The 18,403-nt window shown below is 40.5% G+C and overlaps 1 protein-coding gene across 3 annotated transcripts; it reads left to right on the top strand.

The window, feature by feature from the left end:
* Positions 1–1,978: 1,978 nt before the first annotated feature.
* Positions 1,979–17,336, top strand: LOC148065415 (uncharacterized). 3 transcript variants are annotated; one of them, XR_015713399.1, is made up of 19 exons: positions 1,979–2,485; positions 3,473–3,572; positions 5,996–6,044; positions 7,284–7,328; positions 7,398–7,480; positions 7,615–7,708; positions 7,774–7,916; positions 7,979–8,151; positions 8,952–9,283; positions 9,376–9,488; positions 9,634–9,697; positions 10,033–10,090; positions 10,174–10,225; positions 10,374–10,643; positions 10,713–10,835; positions 12,388–14,652; positions 15,621–15,695; positions 15,813–15,903; positions 15,989–16,009. XR_015713399.1 is itself a non-coding variant. In XM_087809111.1 (19 exons), the coding sequence occupies exons 1-19, from the start codon at positions 2,320–2,322 to the stop codon at positions 16,970–16,972; spliced, it is 5,082 nt and encodes a 1,693-aa protein (XP_087665237.1). In that variant the 5' UTR covers positions 1,979–2,319; the 3' UTR covers positions 16,973–17,336. The 3 variants fall into 3 exon arrangements, 2 of the variants coding, with proteins under 2 accessions (XP_087665237.1, XP_087665236.1); XM_087809111.1 differs by lacking the exon at positions 15,621–15,695 and having other exon boundaries at positions 8,952–9,055; positions 9,179–9,283; positions 15,989–17,336; XM_087809110.1 differs by lacking the exon at positions 15,621–15,695 and having other exon boundaries at positions 15,989–17,336.
* Positions 17,337–18,403: the final 1,067 nt, after the last annotated feature.

Raw genomic sequence — 18,403 nt, 5'->3', positions numbered from 1 at the left:
ATGAGTACACACGCACAAACACACACATAGAGACACACTCCCACACAAACCCCCACACACAACACACACACACACACACACATCAGAGTATAATTGTTTCTAAGCGTGGCTTTGATGGTGACTCACTGAACATGTCCTGCATCATATCACGATAAGAACATCAGTTTAAAGGCTGCAGCTGTTTCCCTTTCATCCTCTCTCCCTTTTCCTCCCTCGTTCTCCTTCCGCATCCCTCCATCCTCCATCCCTCCATCCTCCCACTGCCTCACAATGGTGTGCTAAGCCAGGCAAGATAGGACAAATCCCTCCTCTGAGCTGAGCAACCAGGAGAGCGAGGAGAGAGCAGTTGAGCTTCCTCCAACATTCCTCTCTCATCTCCCGTTTTCTAATGCATTAGTTTCCTGCCTTGCTGTCAGCAGGAATACAACCAACATCTCCAGATAAAGGGGTGATAGTATGAGCGCCGTTGTGTTTGATGAGGAGCAACAGAAGGAGGCAAAAGAACAACAAAGTAAAGGTGTTGTTGATCCATCTTCAACCTCCACTAGCTGACAAATGTCAGTATGATTGTGTCTCAATCCAGATTTTTCTCAACTGGTCTGGCTGAGAGACAAACCATGAAGTGGATCAAGGATTACACACATGTCCAGCTTGAAGCCCGCATTCTCACACTTCAATTACAACAAACTTAAAACGCTGTCAGCAACTTCAGAACCCACTATTAGATGACTTTATCATCCTTTTACCAATGATCATACTGTCACAGATCTTCTGTTCAACGTCTGCACTCTCTTCTTCGCTACCTTCCACTTCTGATGTTCTAAGCACCATCGACAAGCCAACATATAAACACTAAAAATAACAAAGTTTTTAGGATCCCTGGGCTAGTTCTTATGTCCCATTTAGTTTTTGTTTTTACTTATTTTGGCTTGTTTATCAGATTGATATTTGAGTATCACATGACCGAGACACATGCCTGGACAGCTTAAGAGGCACAGGCCAATATTAGATCAGAGGAAATCTTGTAATCTTTGTAAATAAAAAAATTATCATATATACGACAAGTATTTATTATTTATGTCGGCCAAGAAAGGAATGCCCCACGAACTGGACACAGGCTGCGACTTCAGAGGTTGACTGTGCCATGTTGCCTCCAGGAGGTTGTTGTCCACCCATTTCCTTTCTGGAGCTTTTTAATGCAGCTGGGAATAGTCTAGGGGTCATATCCAGTCTAGAGAGATCACATCTGTACAGTGGAACATCCCAGTGCATTTATGTCAGTAGTAGCTGGGATAAGGGGAATCTTGGATGAAATTACACTAGCAACTTGAAAAAAAAACTTTATGACGCCATTAAAAAAATTTGACTAAAAATATGTCTCAATTAATCATTAAACGTGGCTATATTGTAATATATATATAAAATAACTCAAAATAAATCTGTTTAACAATCGTCAGCACCGTTATTGATACTGTAGTTCCCCCCAAAGGTAGAAGATAGTATTACAACTAAACTGCTTCACAATACTGTGCCATTTTTATTTCCAGTTATTTTTAGCGTTTGGTTGAAGTTGGTCGAAAAAGAGGATCTTTAACAAAAGCAGAAATTGTAACAACAGAAAAAACAATATATACTAATGAGACATACGATTATAGAGGTTAAAGAAGTGTTATTATTATTGCCCCAAAATCACAAAATACACTATTAACGCACTCGCTATGATACATGAAAATATTGTTTACAAAAGATTTGTTTATTTTACAGTTTTCCTTTAAAATGATTTACGGTGACGTCACTGGTAGAAAACATCAATGACCGTAGAACAGAGTACAAAGACACCTGCTTTTATAAATATAGCTTCAATCGTTTTATGTAAACAGTCTAAAATGGGCTTGTGGGTAATTCGCATCTGCACGAATCGCGAAACAGCCTTCGAGAGGAAAAATAAAATCGTCGCATTTGTGACTTTCGAGTGAGGAAGCCCGTGTTTCCGGGGCGGACCTGAACGCAGCACCAACGCTGACGAGCCTGGAAACAGCTGGTAGTTTCTGTCAGGCGACTGCTAACGACGATTAGCGGTTTAAACGGAAATAAAAGTTTGTATTTGACTCGAAACTGACTTATTTTGTGTCTCTGCTGCTGTCAAAACCGCCTCCGGGGACTGTCACCCGGTGTGGCTCACTTTTAAGAGGCACTTGTTCACAGAGGGAGAAGCAGAATCGCTCGACGCAGCGGCCGGTTGCTAACAGAGCCGGTTAACTTTCCCGGTCCATACAAACACCTGCTGCCGGACGACGAGCCCTCCTCGTCGGACCCAACATGGCTCATGTGCATTACAAATTCTCCTCGAAGCTCAGCTACGACACGCTGGTGTTCGACGGGCCGCACATCACCCTGGCGGACCTGAAGAGCCGGATCATGGGCCGAGAGAAGCTTCGAGCCTCGGACTGCGACCTCCAGATCACCAATGCCCAGAACCGAGAAGGTAAAATATGCGGTGGTCTCGGTCCAAAAGTGGTTTAATTCACGAGCTGTGTGGACGTGCATGCGGTTGTGTGCGGGAACACGTGGTCCGTGTTTGTCATCTGTCAGCAGCACATGGAACGAGTAACTTTTGTGTATTCACATTAAATATGAATCCTTAGATGAGTGCTGAATGCACTGTGTGTGAATATAGTTGGAGATGGAGGACCAGGACTAGAATAGCTCAGATGATCGGCCCCTAGAGCAAGTGGACCTTAAAAGGACCACCCACACGATCAATACTTTAGAATTTAGCGTTAATATCTATGAATGAACACGGATTATTTAACTCACCAGTTTGAAGATTAAAAAGAAAAGTACCCCAAGCTTTGCATATGTAAGAACGTGTGTCTTCGTTTTTTCCATGTTTTTTTTTATTTATTAAGATTTTCTCAGCGTGTAGTTTAGCTCTACGGAAGGTTTGTCCTAGTTCAAATGGACTGCAAGCTAACAAACATCAAGTTTGATTCTTTTTGTTTACAAAAAAGGAAGGAACCTCAAAACTATTGTAAATTCATTTCATTCTATGACCACTACTATGTTTATTTATTTTATTGTTTATTTTAATTCAGCGAAAGACATCTAAAGTAACTAACGGATGAAAAAGATAAAACTTTTTATTCTAGTTTCAGAAAGACGACTGTATGTACAGAAAGCTCTTCAATTTCCTATGATATCAAAGTCTCGACATATTTGACTAAAAATAAAAGATTTGCTGAGCAAATTTTTATACCTATTAAGTACTTCTAAATGCAGAAAGCTTTGTGACCCTGGTCTGGAAAAGAGCTATATAAATACTAATTACTTACTTACTTACAATGGTCATAAGACGAAAGGTTTGGGTCTTTAAAAAGGCTGTATCATGAACGGCAAACATTGTAAACAGTTCACAGATCCCATTCCCAATCCAAGATACCAATTTTCTTTTGACTTTGTTTCTCTCCTACAGAGTACACGGAAAGCGAAGGCCTCATCTCCAAAGGTGCGTCTGTAATCGTCAAGAGAGTTCCAATCATCGGAGCTAAAGTCGGCAGCAAGAACAACAGAATGTGAGTTTCATTGTGTGTCTCCATCCTTCTGTCTTCATGCTGCTCTTGCAAATGATCCTGGCTCAAGTGTTAAATATCAGATGACTGTGGTTCAATATCAGACTCATGAAACTGCATTCAGTCTCAGCCTCTTTTTAATTTTAATTATTTTTGGAGAAGGACTGCTCCTGGAGTTGTTTTTTTTTTAAAATAGTATCAGAGTCCCCAGGTTGTGGGGGCAGCAGTTGGAGCAAATGGGTCCGGACATATTACCCAGACACCTCTTCCAGGTATACCCGGAAAACACTCAAGTGTTCCCAGGTCAAGCAGGAGATATGGTTTCTCCAACTTGTCTCCTCTCAGTTGAACATGTCCAGCCAGTAATTCAGGAGTCCTCCTAAAAAGGCAATTCCTTGTGGAGAAACATAAATTGAACATAATTGCTATTCACATAATCTCTAAGAGTCTAAACCAGGGCTGCCCAATACGCCGATCAGGAATGAAAAGGGCAAAAAGTGTGGACTTCCCAAGAGGCATTTCACCCAATTCAGAAAAAAACGAGAAGGAATTATAGGCTTGTTGTTGTTTTTAATATAATGAACAAAATCATGCATGTTGGATTGCCTCAAATCTCCTCTATGAGAGTCACAGAAACAAAGTCAGTTTTATTAAAGTGAGTTTTCAGGTTCAATTGAAAACGCCACAAAAGCGTTTTTCTTCAGATTGGAGCTATATCCTTAAAAACACTTGTATTAATGTACCATCACATGATGACTATTTATAAGATACAGGATAACACTTTTATCCTATGAATATAATATTATTTAGATAATATAATAATAATAATAATAGTAATAATAAGCGCGTGTGTGTTGCTCAGATGAGCCACAAATTCTCAGAGACGATCACACGAAACACTCGGTAGTGATGATGATGTGAAGATTAATAAGTTACTCATTAACAGTTTTATTCACGTTAAACTTTATCTGAAGATACAGTATTATTTTTAATAATTGTGTATGTTAAATATAAACATTTACACTGGAGCACATCTGAACTAATTCACATGTGTGATTCTTGTCAGAAATGTTTAAAATTAACGAACAACAACTGTAGGTCCAGTCAAGTTTGAATTCATGTTTGCACTTGTTTTTTCATGATCACGGAAAGGAGAATCTCTGGTCTTGTGGTTCATTTAGATATGAGTGACATATTGAAATGGAGGCATGGAAAGGGATGAACTCGAAGCAAAAATGCTTGATCTTGTTCCGCACAGATTCATACATCTGAATAATTTTGTGCAGCATTTTCTGGGTTTGAGCGTACGACCATTTTTAGTAGGAAACCAATGGAATTCTTGGTACATAAGGCTTATGGGCATTTTCGGAAGTTACTCTTAGAGGAAAATTATCCAAATATGTGAAAATATGTTCATTACTGACTGCACTATTTGACTAGTTATTTATGTGAGTCAGCATTTTTGTGAAATTATTAAATCCACACATCCTTCCATCATGACTGATTATCAGTCCATTCAGTGAAAGTCATCTGTATGCACTCACTTATGTTGAGAAAATCTGATGAAGGTAGATCTTTTGGACTTAAAAGTAGCTCCCTAAAAGGTGTGGGCACCCCTGATCTAGACCAAGAAAAAATCTTTGGGTTGCTTGTAACTACAATTTTTTTTTACAATCTGTATGCGTGCACATCGCAGAAGTTAATGTTTGCTGAAGTGCCTCTATTCATAATGCATGTTTGAACATGTATATTTCTTCATCACCGGTCTGATATTACTCATATTCAAATTAAACAATTTCCCAAAGGAGACCTCCTGAGGGATCAATAAAGTTTTACCTTACCTTACCTTACCTTATATTCTTCTGAACATGTGGACTGGTTTCATCGTGGACTGCACTGTTAGACATGTTGTTATGGCGTTTGCTAGCTCTGGTTCTGCTGAGTCATTTGGGAGCAGGAGAGAAAAACAAAGCTCATCACCGACATCAGTGGGCTGGCAGAAGTCCACACAGCGGCTGTAGTGTTACATGGTTGGATTATTCAGATATCAGCGGCTCAGACTAGAGCCTTGTGTGAGCTTTAGTCATGAAGCGTCGGTAACGGTGGTCACATGACCATGCAAGTCAGCAGACAGAAGTGTAATGGTTTAAGATTGGCGTCTGTGGAAAATCCTGTGTACTTTGGACGAACTCTGTGACATCAATAATGATCAGAGAAAGATGAACTTCATGTTTATTTTGACTTTAAGTCACTGAGAACTGTCATATTCTCTCATCACTCAATGAATACTTGCATGTACATTTGTTTTTCAGTCACACAACACTGAACAAAGATTAAAGCTTTTTCACTTTAGTTTTTAATGGTCTTTAAAAGATTCTGATTTTTAATTGTGTTGATGACTAATAAATGTTGTTTTTCCATTTCAGCCAACGACCAGATCTTCGCCTTCACAGCAACTATGGAGCCGTCAAAACCGTACGTAACCAGACTTATCCCACCACACTCGCCTCACTGAAATAAAAGTTAGTGTTGATAATATTTTTATTCTTCAAATCTCCAACTCATGAGTTGGTAACTTTAATATAAATATGTGGTTTAATAAAAAATAAAAGTTACACCATCATCCAAGAATGCTAATCATTCCCACAGTGAGATGTTATTTGAGCATCGATTCGGTCGCTGAGTGAATGTTTATCTTTCGAAACCAGCCTTGTACTACTGATAAACAAACTGCTGTTTTTTCATGTTTGTAACATCAATGCAGCCCTTCCTATTTTATAACCTCACTTAAGAATATAATGTACGACAGAAATTAAATGAGTATTTTTATTTAAAAAATGAACATCTCTGCTGCCTTTTGTTGTCATTAGTTTTCACTTTAATATCTGAATCATGTTCATTTGTTTGTTTAATCACATTTTTAATTGAATTCTGCTATAACTGCTGGTTTTAATGTTAACCATGTTTTCTAAAATTCAACTTCTCTTTTTTTTGATTCGGTATCTTAAGCCTTTTCTGAATGAATTGCCTGGTTAGTTGCCCATCAGGGTCAAATAGTTCCCATGAACTCATTTGTTGTTATAGTCCTGCAGCATTGTCCCAATACCATGACTTTTTTACGCCCCTCTAAGTCAGCACTTTTATTTTTAACAAGAGCTTTGTGCTGAAGGGGATTTTACACAGAAATTAAGGTTTTTAAACTATTTAATGTCTGTTGGTTACATATTGTTGTTTATTGGCAATTAAATGGTCTTAATTAAATAAAGCAACTTTTTATTTCATGTTCATTTATTTAATATTTTGCCATTGGTTTTTTTTTTCCTTCTTTTTACCTTCATTTTGTACCATTATCCTCAATATCGCACTAGTGGACAAAGATTTGTGTCGAAGGTGTGAGCCTAACTAAATGTATGTCTTCTAATGGGCTCAGCTGTGACTAGAGAACAATGATTATTGTATATTTATGTCACTGTTGATGGTTACAATCCCGGCCTCCAATTCGTAAACTTGCCAAAGTTCTATAGAGGGTAGATTTCTTCAGTATCTATATTTCCCATGTTTCTCAGGCTACACTCAAAAAGACAAGAGGGTGTCGTTCACCCTCGTACCACTTTGTCAGCCACACTGTCAAAAAAAGTTTCTGACCTAAAACTCAAAAACCATCACATTAAGGTCACATTTTGTACAGACACTTTATATTTTTTCATGTTACAGGTGGGCCACCAGAGTTTCTCAGTATCTGCTCCACTGTTCTCAAAGGTAACTACTTAAATGGATCCAGACATGTGACAGAACAAAACCTTGTCGTTTCCTTGTTGTTCGGTGCAGATGATAAACCTGGCACACGCTGACGCGTCGGAGGAAGATAAACTTCGAACGTTGTCTAATCAATCCCTCTATGACCCGTTGACGTGAGTGTATCTATCAACTCTTTATCATTCAGAAAGGGAGATTGCAATGAAAACATACATTTAAAAAAAGAATAAATGTATAAAATGTATACATTTTAATTAATCTTGGCTTACATACTTTAAATGTGCTCTAGTTACAGTCAATTCACTAACGTGCCACATGCCAAGTACACTTGCTATCGCTGTGGCAACGGAGGACACCACATCAAGAACTGCCCCACCATCGCTGTAAGAGACTTTCTCGCACCATCGTCATACATACTTCCTGTGTGATGATGAGTTTGTTTTCTCAGACTGACAAAAACATGGAGCCTAACGTGAAGATCAGGAAGAGCTCCGGTATCCCTCGCTCCTTTATGGTGGAAGTGGATGATCCCAACACCAAGGGAGCCATGCTGACCAGCAGTGGGCGCTATGCCATTCCAACTATAGATGCGTGAGTATCACACAAACAAACTTATAGAAGTGTTTATGCTGAACGTCTTCTCATGTGTGCAGCGAGGCCTATGCCATCGGTAAGAAGGAGAGACCTCCATTCCTACTGCACGAGCTTCCAAAGCTGGAGACCAAGAAGGTACCGGTGCCACAGGAACTAGTCTGTCTGATCTGCCAAGACCTCATGAGTGATGCTGTGGTCATTCCCTGCTGTGGGAACAGCTACTGCGATGACTGTGAGTGTGTTGATGCCAAATTCATGTTTAACGTCCAAGAAATAAACCCCTAAGTCAGGTCAATAGCATTATGTATCATCCAGCAGATGCACTTTTTATGGTTTAAGAAAGGCTCAGTGTTTATGATGGGTTCATGTTGAGAGCATTTAACTTAACGTATCACTGCTTTTGCAACAATCTTATTCATTACCTCTACTGTGAAGGTCGGATTCACCCAACTATAACCAAACATTTGAACAGTCCCTACTAATTTAAATTTGCTTTCGCTTTGCCACTGAGATCTAACAGTCAGCAGTTTTGGGTTAAGTTTTTAGAATAAACATTTGTATGGCTTCTTACTGCAGCCTCTCTGTTCAGGGCTTAACTTGGAAAACGACAAAAGTCCAATATGACTGAAGTCGAAAACTGGCTTATTGTTTTAAGGTTTACTATGTTTGATTGTAGCAGCTTAAAATAACTGGGGACTGGTGCAGGCCAAGGCACCATCAAATAATCAGTTGTATCAATGAGCTAATGCAGTTCTTGAAACATAAAAGTTGTTTGATTGTATGATGTTTATTTGCTGTTTGACGTGCATTGCTCTCCATGGCAGGGGTATGTTGTCTTTCAACGCTTTTCCATCTAGAAGACATCATTAAATGATATTGAGCCGCGACAATGTTCAAATGTGGATTGATCCTTTAAAGCAGATTATGCTTCATTAAGATTTTAATAAGATTTAAAGGATTACAGTATTTGCAATAATATTTTAATTTCTCACTTGGATTTTTGCTCAAAATGCTGTGTTTGCATGTCTCAAGGTATCCGCAGTGCCCTGCTGGACTCGGAGGACCATATCTGCCCCACCTGCCAACAGTCCAGTGTCTCACCGGACACTTTGATTGCAAACAAATTCCTGCGGCAGGTAAATTTACTTTCTGTGGTTTTTATTTTATTTTTTTCAATTTTCTTTTCATTGATTTTTATTTCTATTTCTATCAGCATTTTAGTTGTGGTTAATAATGTAACGGCTTTATTCTCAACAAAGGCTGTCAATAACTACACAAAAGAGAAGGGTGATGCCGTGGAAACACTTCCAAGTGCAACTCCAGCAGCCACTCTGCCTCCTGCCCGCCCCAAGAGACCGACACAGGTGAGTTAATAACTTCCTCTTTTATATTTGTTATTTACACACACTATTCATGAGCTCACAGAACATGTTCTGGTTTTCTTCCCCATCTCCAGGAGGTGGATCCTCAATCTCGTGTATCTGTTCCACTTCCTGCGGCCTCCTCTACTTCCAGCACACCTGACACCTCCCACCAGCCTGCAACAGTCCAGCGGGAATCACCAGGAACGTATGTGCTCACCTTTGAACATTTGCTCTGATCTTTTTGGTCAAGAGGCAGATGAGCATATTTTTGTGTGTCGTATTAAAATTCTGATCGTTTCCTCTTTTTTTTTGTACTTCACTACAAATGTCTTTATATTCTCTGGTCACAGTGATGCGGAAGGAAAAGTGTCAAACGAGTCGTCAACTACTGCCTCATTACAGGCGACAACTCTGGTGAGCTCTCCTTTGGGTTTACAATGAAATTGAAGCGTTCTTTAAAATGTCATCACGGTTTAAACACTACACTCCTTCAGTCTATGGTCATGTGTTCATTTTCTCTCCAAATTAAATTTAAGTGTATCTCTAAAAGTGTGTCAACCTTATTATTACATTTTAATCATAGGTCTGTTTGTTCTAAAAATATCTTTAAATGAACTGCTTTTCTGCCTTTTCTAGTTTGAACACATATAAATCAACAGTGAAATGCAGCAATATTTTGATAAGCCTCATTGATCAGCTTTATTTTGCTGCATGAAACCTATATCTTCTGGTATTGTCATTCACATCAGGATTCAGCGCCAGAACATCTGGAGTCTGCGAGCACAAATCCTCAAGGGTTCTCCAGTGGTGAGCCAGCACATCATGCTTAAATGAATTCATGTATTCATATATGATTAGACTGATATTTTATTCGCTGTATTCTTTCGAAGGTTCTGCACAAAGTCAGTCAAGTCGTTCCAACAGCTGGCAGCCGCCGATGAGGTAGATGATGGATTTTAGTTGATAAAGTTTATACAATATGAAAGACAAGAAATGTCTTTTAAATGTTTTTTATTTTTTACCAAACATTAGTTGTGTAGAAGAGTTTTAAAAAACAAAGTCTAAGACTTAAAATTGGTTTCCTCAACAGCTCAACTTCTTCCTCGTCCTATTCCACCAATGGTCAAGCTGATCATAACCGACAGCGGCACCTCAACTCCTCCCTTCATGGCATGCCTCCCGCACTCTTCCCCACGCTTCCCTTTCCACCCTTCCACCTGTCGCAGCAGCAGTCTCTAAGAGTTTACCCACCTGGATACCCGCCTCCCTCGGCAATGTGGAACCCCTCGTGTCCACCAGTCTCCTCCTCATCTTCCATCCCTCCCCTCATCCCCAAAGACTGGTACAGAGACAACAGAAGGTAGCGCGCTGTGAGAGTTTTAATATGTGAATCTTGTACAACAACCTGTTTCTTTGTTTTAACCAAAAGGTCACCGGACAGAGGAGCCACCTACAGGAGCTCTTATTCTCAGTCCAAGTCCAAATATTCCAAGAGCTACTCTCACTCGCCCAGCAGATCAAGATCTCGGTCAAGATCAAAAGAACGATCAAGGTATTTGATACACCTTTACTGTATTTACCCCTTCATTCATTTATTACTGCCAGTGGATAATATGCTGAACGAACCACTTTTGTCACCTGTGGAACCTATAACACTCTTTCCAATTCATCCGCACAAGGACTGAAGTGTTTACTGCTGACTGCGTACATGAGCATAGCTAAATGAAGAAAGAGCTGGTTTATTTCCTCACAGTGGTTCTCAAACAGATGGTCGACACCTTAAGCTGCTTCACTTTTTTCAATAATCAACCTGCAAAAAACTACTCAGGATTTCTGTGGGCTCCAGGTAGCAAGAGCAGATGTTTCCTAAACACAGAAGCATTCCATCTTTAATCATTATTCATTCCTCTCATTCATTAACTGTCTGAACAAATACTTCTGGTCACCCGGAAGTCTACACCTACAAGGGAATCCCTGTATAGTAGTCATTTTGTTAATGTTGAAATCAGGGTTCTGCCAGATGGGAGAGAAAAGCGAAACAAATATTTTATGCAATTTTCATTCCTACACCTTTGGCAGGATCTTTGAGGGTGCATGGTAGTTTGTCCAACCTGTCCATGTGTGTTTCTGTGGATCTGCCCTTTGTCACCAATTCTGTTCAGTAAAGGGAGAGCTACGCCAAAAGGTACAGAATGCTGGAAGACTACAGAGAGTGATATACACAAACTATCCACTTTACACTCATCATGCCTGCGCAAAATCCTACATACAGTATATTCTGGCACAACACAATCTGAAACGATAAACTTCTCAACAGCCCTACAAGATAACATGCATAACATAATCACCGGATGAAGATGGTCCTGGATCGGCCATGGTCCTCAGGATGGAAACAAACACTATCCTAAAAGAAGGAAAGGGGGGTCTAGAATGCCATGGCAAAGCACTTTAGAGAAGGAAGTACAACTACGTCAACAGAGCTGGGGAACTATCGAAAGGATGGCCAAACACAAACAGCAGTGGGGGGACTATGCTGCTGCCCTATGGCCTGGCGGACGCAATGGGGATTAGTAAAATGTTATGTGTAATGGAGCTGTGAGAAGTTCTAGATCATATCAAATCCTGTTCCACCACGGAGCATTTTAACAACCGGGCCACCATTGGATTCACCAAAACCTTCCTCCTTGAGAGCACATTGACAGGATTGAAGGGGTCAAAGTAGTTGAAGTAATTCTTTCACCAATTAACGTCTCAAGACGAGTACAGCAGCTCCCCATGGCCACTTTACACAGCATTGACAAACGGTTTCTCCTTCCATGCACCGGCTTCCTTATGGTTCTAATAAGCCCCCACAACATGGCTCATTCAAACTCAATGCCCCCCCGACTCTGATGGTTCTCTTGGAGGCAGTTGTTAAATCTCTGATATTTTATTTTTAATGGCTATAGAGATTTAGGGATGTTGTTTAGTTTATAATTACATTTAAGATTATGGTTTAAGTTTTAAATGACACATTGTGATTCGTTTAATGTGAATATATTTAGCCGTCAAATGTTCTTGGAGCTTACAAAATGTGTTTAATAACCTCTGCTCTTTTCTTTCAGGGTCAAAGTTGAACACACTGGTTCTTCCTACACTTATGGTTACAAGCGGTCCCGCTCGCCAACCCCGTCCTCGTCATCATCCTCTCACGAAAGCCACCACCGGAAGAGCCGCCAATCCGGCCGCCATTACGACAAGAGGTCCAGCAGAAGCGGCTCCAGAAAGGTCGAGGGTCACTCATCACGCGACCCGTGTGCAAGTCAACCCAGCAGCCAGGATCAGGAGTCCCAGCAGTACCTTGAGTGGAAGCGTCAGTACAAAGAGTGGTGCGACAAGTATTTCAACAGCTATGTGAACCACTTCCAACAACTACCACCGCAACACGTGACTCACCCCCCGCCTCACCCCCCGCCTCACCCCCCGCCTCACCCCCCGCCTCACCCGAAGGAAGACAGACAGGCGCGTTGTTCAGACAACAAGCGATCCCATCCTCGGCGCACACGGAAATCTTCCAGCGAAAGTCATTCCAGTGACAGCTGCTCCCCCTTCTCCAAATCATCCAAGGAAAGTCGTTCTCCTGCTTCTAACCTTTCCAGCGACTCTTCTTCATCACCACCTAAGGACGACCACACTAGTCTCAATTTGAAAAAAGACTCTGATCAAAATAATGACAAAAAACAGGAGACTAAGAGTCGAGGGCAGGGTGTTGGGAAGCCGTGCAATTCTGTGCTCACTGACGGTACTGTCAAAACGGGAAGCAGAACTGGACAGAAAGATGGTAAAGATGTGCAGCGAACGCCTGCAGGACATTCAGAACCAGTCCAACATCTGCACAGACCTGAAAGAAGATCCAGTAGAAGTGAAAAGAGACATAAACAGGCAGAGAAGATCCCAGAAGGACGGCGACGATCCACAAGCTCTAGACGCACAAAAAAAACATCCGAGAACCTCTCAGATGCTGGTGACACGTCTGGATCAGAGAAAAAAAGGAAGAGAAGAAGGGAGGAATACGGGAGGAGAGAAGCGGAAGACTCTCAGAAAACTAAAGGTTGTTCTGAAAACAGTCGCTATTTATCTTTAAAACACAAAAAACAGCGAGTAGAAAAGAAAAGGGAAACGCAGACGAAGGAGAAAGACGTCTGGGAAAACAGAGTAAAGGTAAACACCCTCAAGAAGATAAATATCAAAATAAACATGACGACCAAAGATGAAAAAGTTTCTGAAGGCACAGATCAGGCAGAGACTGTTGCAGAAACATTGCAGGAATTAAAACGAGAAACTGAAATTGGAGAGGAGGACAGCGTGGAGACGAGCGAAGACTGGCAGGTGACGGATGTCTACTTGGAGTTCAGTAAGGAAAATGAGGAGGTTCAGCTCGAGGAAGAAAGGATCATTCCTGATGGAGAGAATAAAGATGAGAACATATTGGATGATTCGACCGTGAGTCATCCGGAAGAGACATCGGAGGTTGAGAGGGTGGATGACCTGCCTGAGGAGGCGGACCCTATTGATGAGGAGAAACTTCAAGAGTCTGTCATAGCAGAGTCATCACAGGAAGAGGAGGTTCAACTTGAGGAAGACAAGTTCATCCCTGATAGACAGGATGAAGATGAGATGATTTTTGAGGAAGAGACATCAGAGGTTGATAGGGTGGATGACCTGTCTGAGGAGGCGGAGCCTATTGATGAGGTGAAACCTCAAGATACTGTCATAGCAGAGGCATCACTGGAAGAGGAGGCTCGACTTAAGAAAGACAAGCTCAACCCTGATGGACAAGATGAAGATGAGAGGATTTATGAGGAAGAGACATCAGAGGTTGATAGGGTGGATGACCTGTCTGAGGAGGCGGAGCCTATTAATGAGGTGAAAACTCCAGAGACTGTCAAATCAGTGGCGTTACAAAAAACAGAGGTTCAACTCGAGGAAGAAAAGATCATTCATGATGGAGAGGATGGAGATGAGAATATTCTGGAGGATTCAATCGCAAGTCAGCCGAAAGGAATATCGGACGTTGAGAGGGTGGATGACCTGCCTGAGGAGGCGGAGCCTAATCAGGAGGTGAACTCTCAAGAGACTGTCAAATCAGTGGCCTTACAAAAAGAGGTTAAACTTGAAGAAAAGATCATTCCAGATGGAGAGGATAGAGATGAGACGGTTTTTAAGGATTCGATTGTGAGTCAAACAGAAGAGACATGGGAAGGACAGAGAGTGGATGACCAGCCTGAGGGTGCGGAGCCTATCGTGGAGGTCAATTCTCAAAAGACTGTCACAGCGGTGGCACAAGAAGAAGCACCTGAAGAACCAGTGGTGGCCCTCAACTCAGAGAGGTCAGAATGTCTGAGATATCTAAATGCAGATGTTTGCATCACAAGTGCTGTTCATGTAAATGACAACATTTTTGTTTTACTATATCAGGCATGAAGTTATATTTCATAAGCAGAGTGTTATCTTTTATTGTTAGGAGTCATTTTTAACCACCCTGTGGACGTCCTGGTGGAATCTGTTGGAGCATGTGTTTATAGGGTAGTAAATTTACCCTCAACATGACTGCAGCTAGCCCAGTTAGCAACAAGCTAAACTAGCAAGTGTAGCATTATATTTAAAGTTACTTAATGTTGTAGTTAAAAGATAAAAATGTCCTGTGGTTTGGCAAGGACAAAAAATTGATTCACCAAAAATTCACTTGTTTTCTTCTCACCTTCAAGGTTGCGATTTTATATGTATATATATATATATATTGTTATTATTATTATGAGTAACCCATTCCTTTTTGGAGTTATGGGCAAAAATGTCAATTTTAATGTAGCGACTGTTACTTTGAAAATAATCCGAAGTCTACATGGGGGTGAGTTCAAAATGAATTAAATTAAAATTTGGGGTGAACTATCACTTTAAGTGATCCTGTCCAACAACCAAATATGGACAAAGTCATTATATCACATTGTTTGTTAACTTATTGAAGACCTGGGCTCTCGCAAGGGTTTCAGATACGTTGTCTGCTGTATGAGGAAGGTTTATGGGGTAAACATAGTTAAGGATAAAGATATTTACAGTTTATATATATATATATATATATATATATATATATAACCTTATAAATGAATAATGTGTGTATAAAGCGTGTTAATAATATAAATTCTAGGTTCTGCTAATTATATTCCAGAATGGGCAGACTCAAGGAAATTGTCCAAGTTGTGGTAAAAGGACTTTAAATAAGCTTTCATTCTAACTGGCAGTGAAGGTAGCAGTGGACATGTTGGAGTCATCAAGTTTATGGTATTAATATACTTCACAGCTGCTGTGTAAAGACAAGGAGAGGGAAGTGGAGAAGTGAACCTTTAAGATGCAGCAAAAAGTGACCAAGTTTGAGGTTAGATAAGGATGAGTTCTAAAACCAAATGAGAAACTTCATAAATGAAATGAAGTGGTCAGAAACTTTGTTCAGATGTTCTTAAAATGTAAAATCTACACATGTCTGTTAAAACAGCATCGTGACCGACAACTGCAGGATTGAAGAAGGGTCGAATGAGTTGGAGAAGATCCTACTTGACCTCTGCAGCCAAGATTACAGTGGTCAAGTGAGTCATTGTTACTGTTTAGTTATTTTATTTGGTGTAATGTATACACAAACATAATCTTGTTCTTTTTTGTTTTTTTAATCAGGCTTCTCCCGTGCAGCAGGAAGATGTTCCATTCAATGAGGTTACCGAAGAAACGACAGAGAATGAAGCGAATGAATACAAAGAGTTGATGCCAATAGATGAGAGTAGAGAAAACTCCTGCCTGGCTCCCTCTAGTGGTCAAGAAAACGCTCTAACATTCATACAAGGAAGTGAGAATAAAGACGATGGAGAAAAGGAAACGAAGGAGATGGACACACAGAGTAATGCAGTTGATATTACTGAGAGGGAATCACAAACCGCTAATAAGGAGGAAAAGGAAAGTGAGAGCAGCAGCTCCGCTTATATCCTTGAGAGGATTTTCCCGTCCGTTAGCCCCCCTTTGTCCGATCACGAAGAGGTAAAAGAGGTTGAAGGGAGCATCAAAGTTTTCTCTGCTCCACAAACTAAACTGCCTGATAAAAATGTAAGCATGGTAAAAGACACTAAAGAAAAACAGGTTAACAGTCATGATCAGACAGTCGGGGAGGCTGATAAAGACCAAGACACACAGCCTAAAAACAAGATGGAGTCTTTCACTTTTGAACCTCAAGAGCCAAAAGTCTTCATTCCTGGTCTGGATTTTGATGACCCTACTGTTGAAGACACTCCACATCCTGACCTCCCCAAGTCTAAAAGTTCCCGCAAAGAGTCGCCTAAACCACGGCGGGAGAGTTCCATCAAGGGGAAGACAGAAGGGGGGAAACGTGAGAGCAGGCAGGAACAGTGGAAGAAGTACAAGCTGGAGAAGGAGCGACAGGAAGAAGAAAAAAGGCAGGAGATTCTCCACCTAATGAGTCTCACGCATCTTCAAAGAGAAGCACATTTAGTGCAGGATGTGAAGTCAAGCATTGGCTCTTCAAGCAACGGCACAGATTCACTCGTGAAAGAGGGTGATGGCAAGAAGAGGCCAACGGAGGAGGAGGAAGAGGAAGAGCTAAAGGCGTCTGTTCAACAAGTGGATGACAGATGGATAAGGTCAATGTGAATTTGTTAGAAAATAGGAAATACTTGAATAATTTCTCTCTCGCTGTGCAATAAAGTGCCTGAATGTTCTTTGTTTATCTACAGTTGACGAGCTACTGTGTAGAGCTGTCACTCAAACTGTACCTGCTTGATTTTCACAGGTGATCATTGTAGTTTATGCTTGACACAAATGAAAAATGCTGCCCATTAGAGTGCCTGTACAGGTGAACTGTGAACAATTTCAATTATTTATTTTCTTTTTCGTTTTTTTTTTCATTTTAAAATATTTAATTTAAAAACAATTTCTGGTGTATTTAAATAACCAGTACGATCTTTTGTTTTCCTGTTTTGAAGGTAATAAAAGAAGAAAAAATAAACTTGTGATGAATGCAGTTTTCGACTCCAACCTACATTCTTTAGTTGTTTTTTATTTATGTTTTCGCTTTAAAATGCGACTGTTATTTTAGATCACTTATGGTTCATCGTTTGTCTCGCCAACATTTAAACGCTTTGGCACCAGGAAATGTGCCGCAAAGGTATGTAAACAATCCCCCTTGTTATCTTTGGTTATTATTAGAAGTCAATTTATGTACATAAACAAGCAGCACATTATGGGGATTATCTCTGCACAGCAGCTAGCATGCTAAGTAGCTATTTCCTGAACGGCTGGTTGTTTAGATTAGCTATAGCTCGACCAGTGAAATCCTTTATTCCTGTCAGTTTATTTTGTTTTACTATGTGGAGACGGTATTATAAATATCACTTGTTAGGTCGTGCAATTTATATATAATCTCAAAGATCGTTTTGGTTTCTGCCTCAAGTATTTAAGAAATTACATTACTTGTTCTCGAACTAGTAATGTATACTGCTGTTCCTTTTATTTAACAACATGGATTCTTCTTGAATTATTGTTTATTGTTTCATGTTAGTTTAACTTAATTTACAGCCGATATCAGTTGAGATCTGCAATAATAATCCCAACCGCTAGATGTCACTGCCTTTAACACTACAACTGGACGCACACGTAATGTTAAAAAACGCGTTTAGTAATCTATTCTAACTCACCTTTCTTAACTGTGTTGTTTTGTTGTTTGGGCGCCTTGTGACCCTGGTATGTGAAGACGTTTTTACAAATAAAACTTCTCATCTTAAACAAGCATCAATGAAGCCATCAAAGTAAAAACATGCTTGTCAGTCTGTCCTGGAGATGTTGGTGGTCCATCGCAGGGATCCATGTTTGGACAGAAGATGTGTGTCTGTGTGTGTGTGTGTGTGTGTGTGTGTGTGTGATGTTTGTTTGAAGTGCATCCAGGCTTCTTTTGCTTCATTACCTCACTGCAGGGGGGATGTGGCGACAATCCAGACTTTTTTTTCTTCTGGGGTCTTCTCTCATTTGCCTTTGTCTCTCCAGTCAGTGCCAGATCATGCTGGGACTGAACAGGAAGAGTCTCGT

This window comes from Callionymus lyra, chromosome 15, assembly GCF_982586985.1.
Source record: "Callionymus lyra chromosome 15, fCalLyr1.hap1.1, whole genome shotgun sequence".
Lineage (NCBI taxonomy): Eukaryota > Metazoa > Chordata > Actinopteri > Syngnathiformes > Callionymidae > Callionymus > Callionymus lyra.
This window is presented reverse-complemented; position numbering and strand designations above follow the sequence as displayed.

What these genes read in the sequence shown, in the direction of transcription:
- LOC148065415 (XM_087809110.1), top strand. Translation starts at nt 2,320, where the DNA reads ATGGCTCATGTGCATTACAAATTCTCCTCGAAGCTCAGCTACGACACG. An exon ending in CATTACAGGCGACAACTCTG is followed by an intron (nt 9,698 to 10,032) that starts GTGAGCTCTCCT and finishes CATTCACATCAG; the next exon opens with GATTCAGCGCCAGAACATCT. An exon ending in GCCAAGATTACAGTGGTCAA is followed by an intron (nt 15,904 to 15,988) that starts GTGAGTCATTGT and finishes TTTTTTAATCAG; the next exon opens with GCTTCTCCCGTGCAGCAGGA.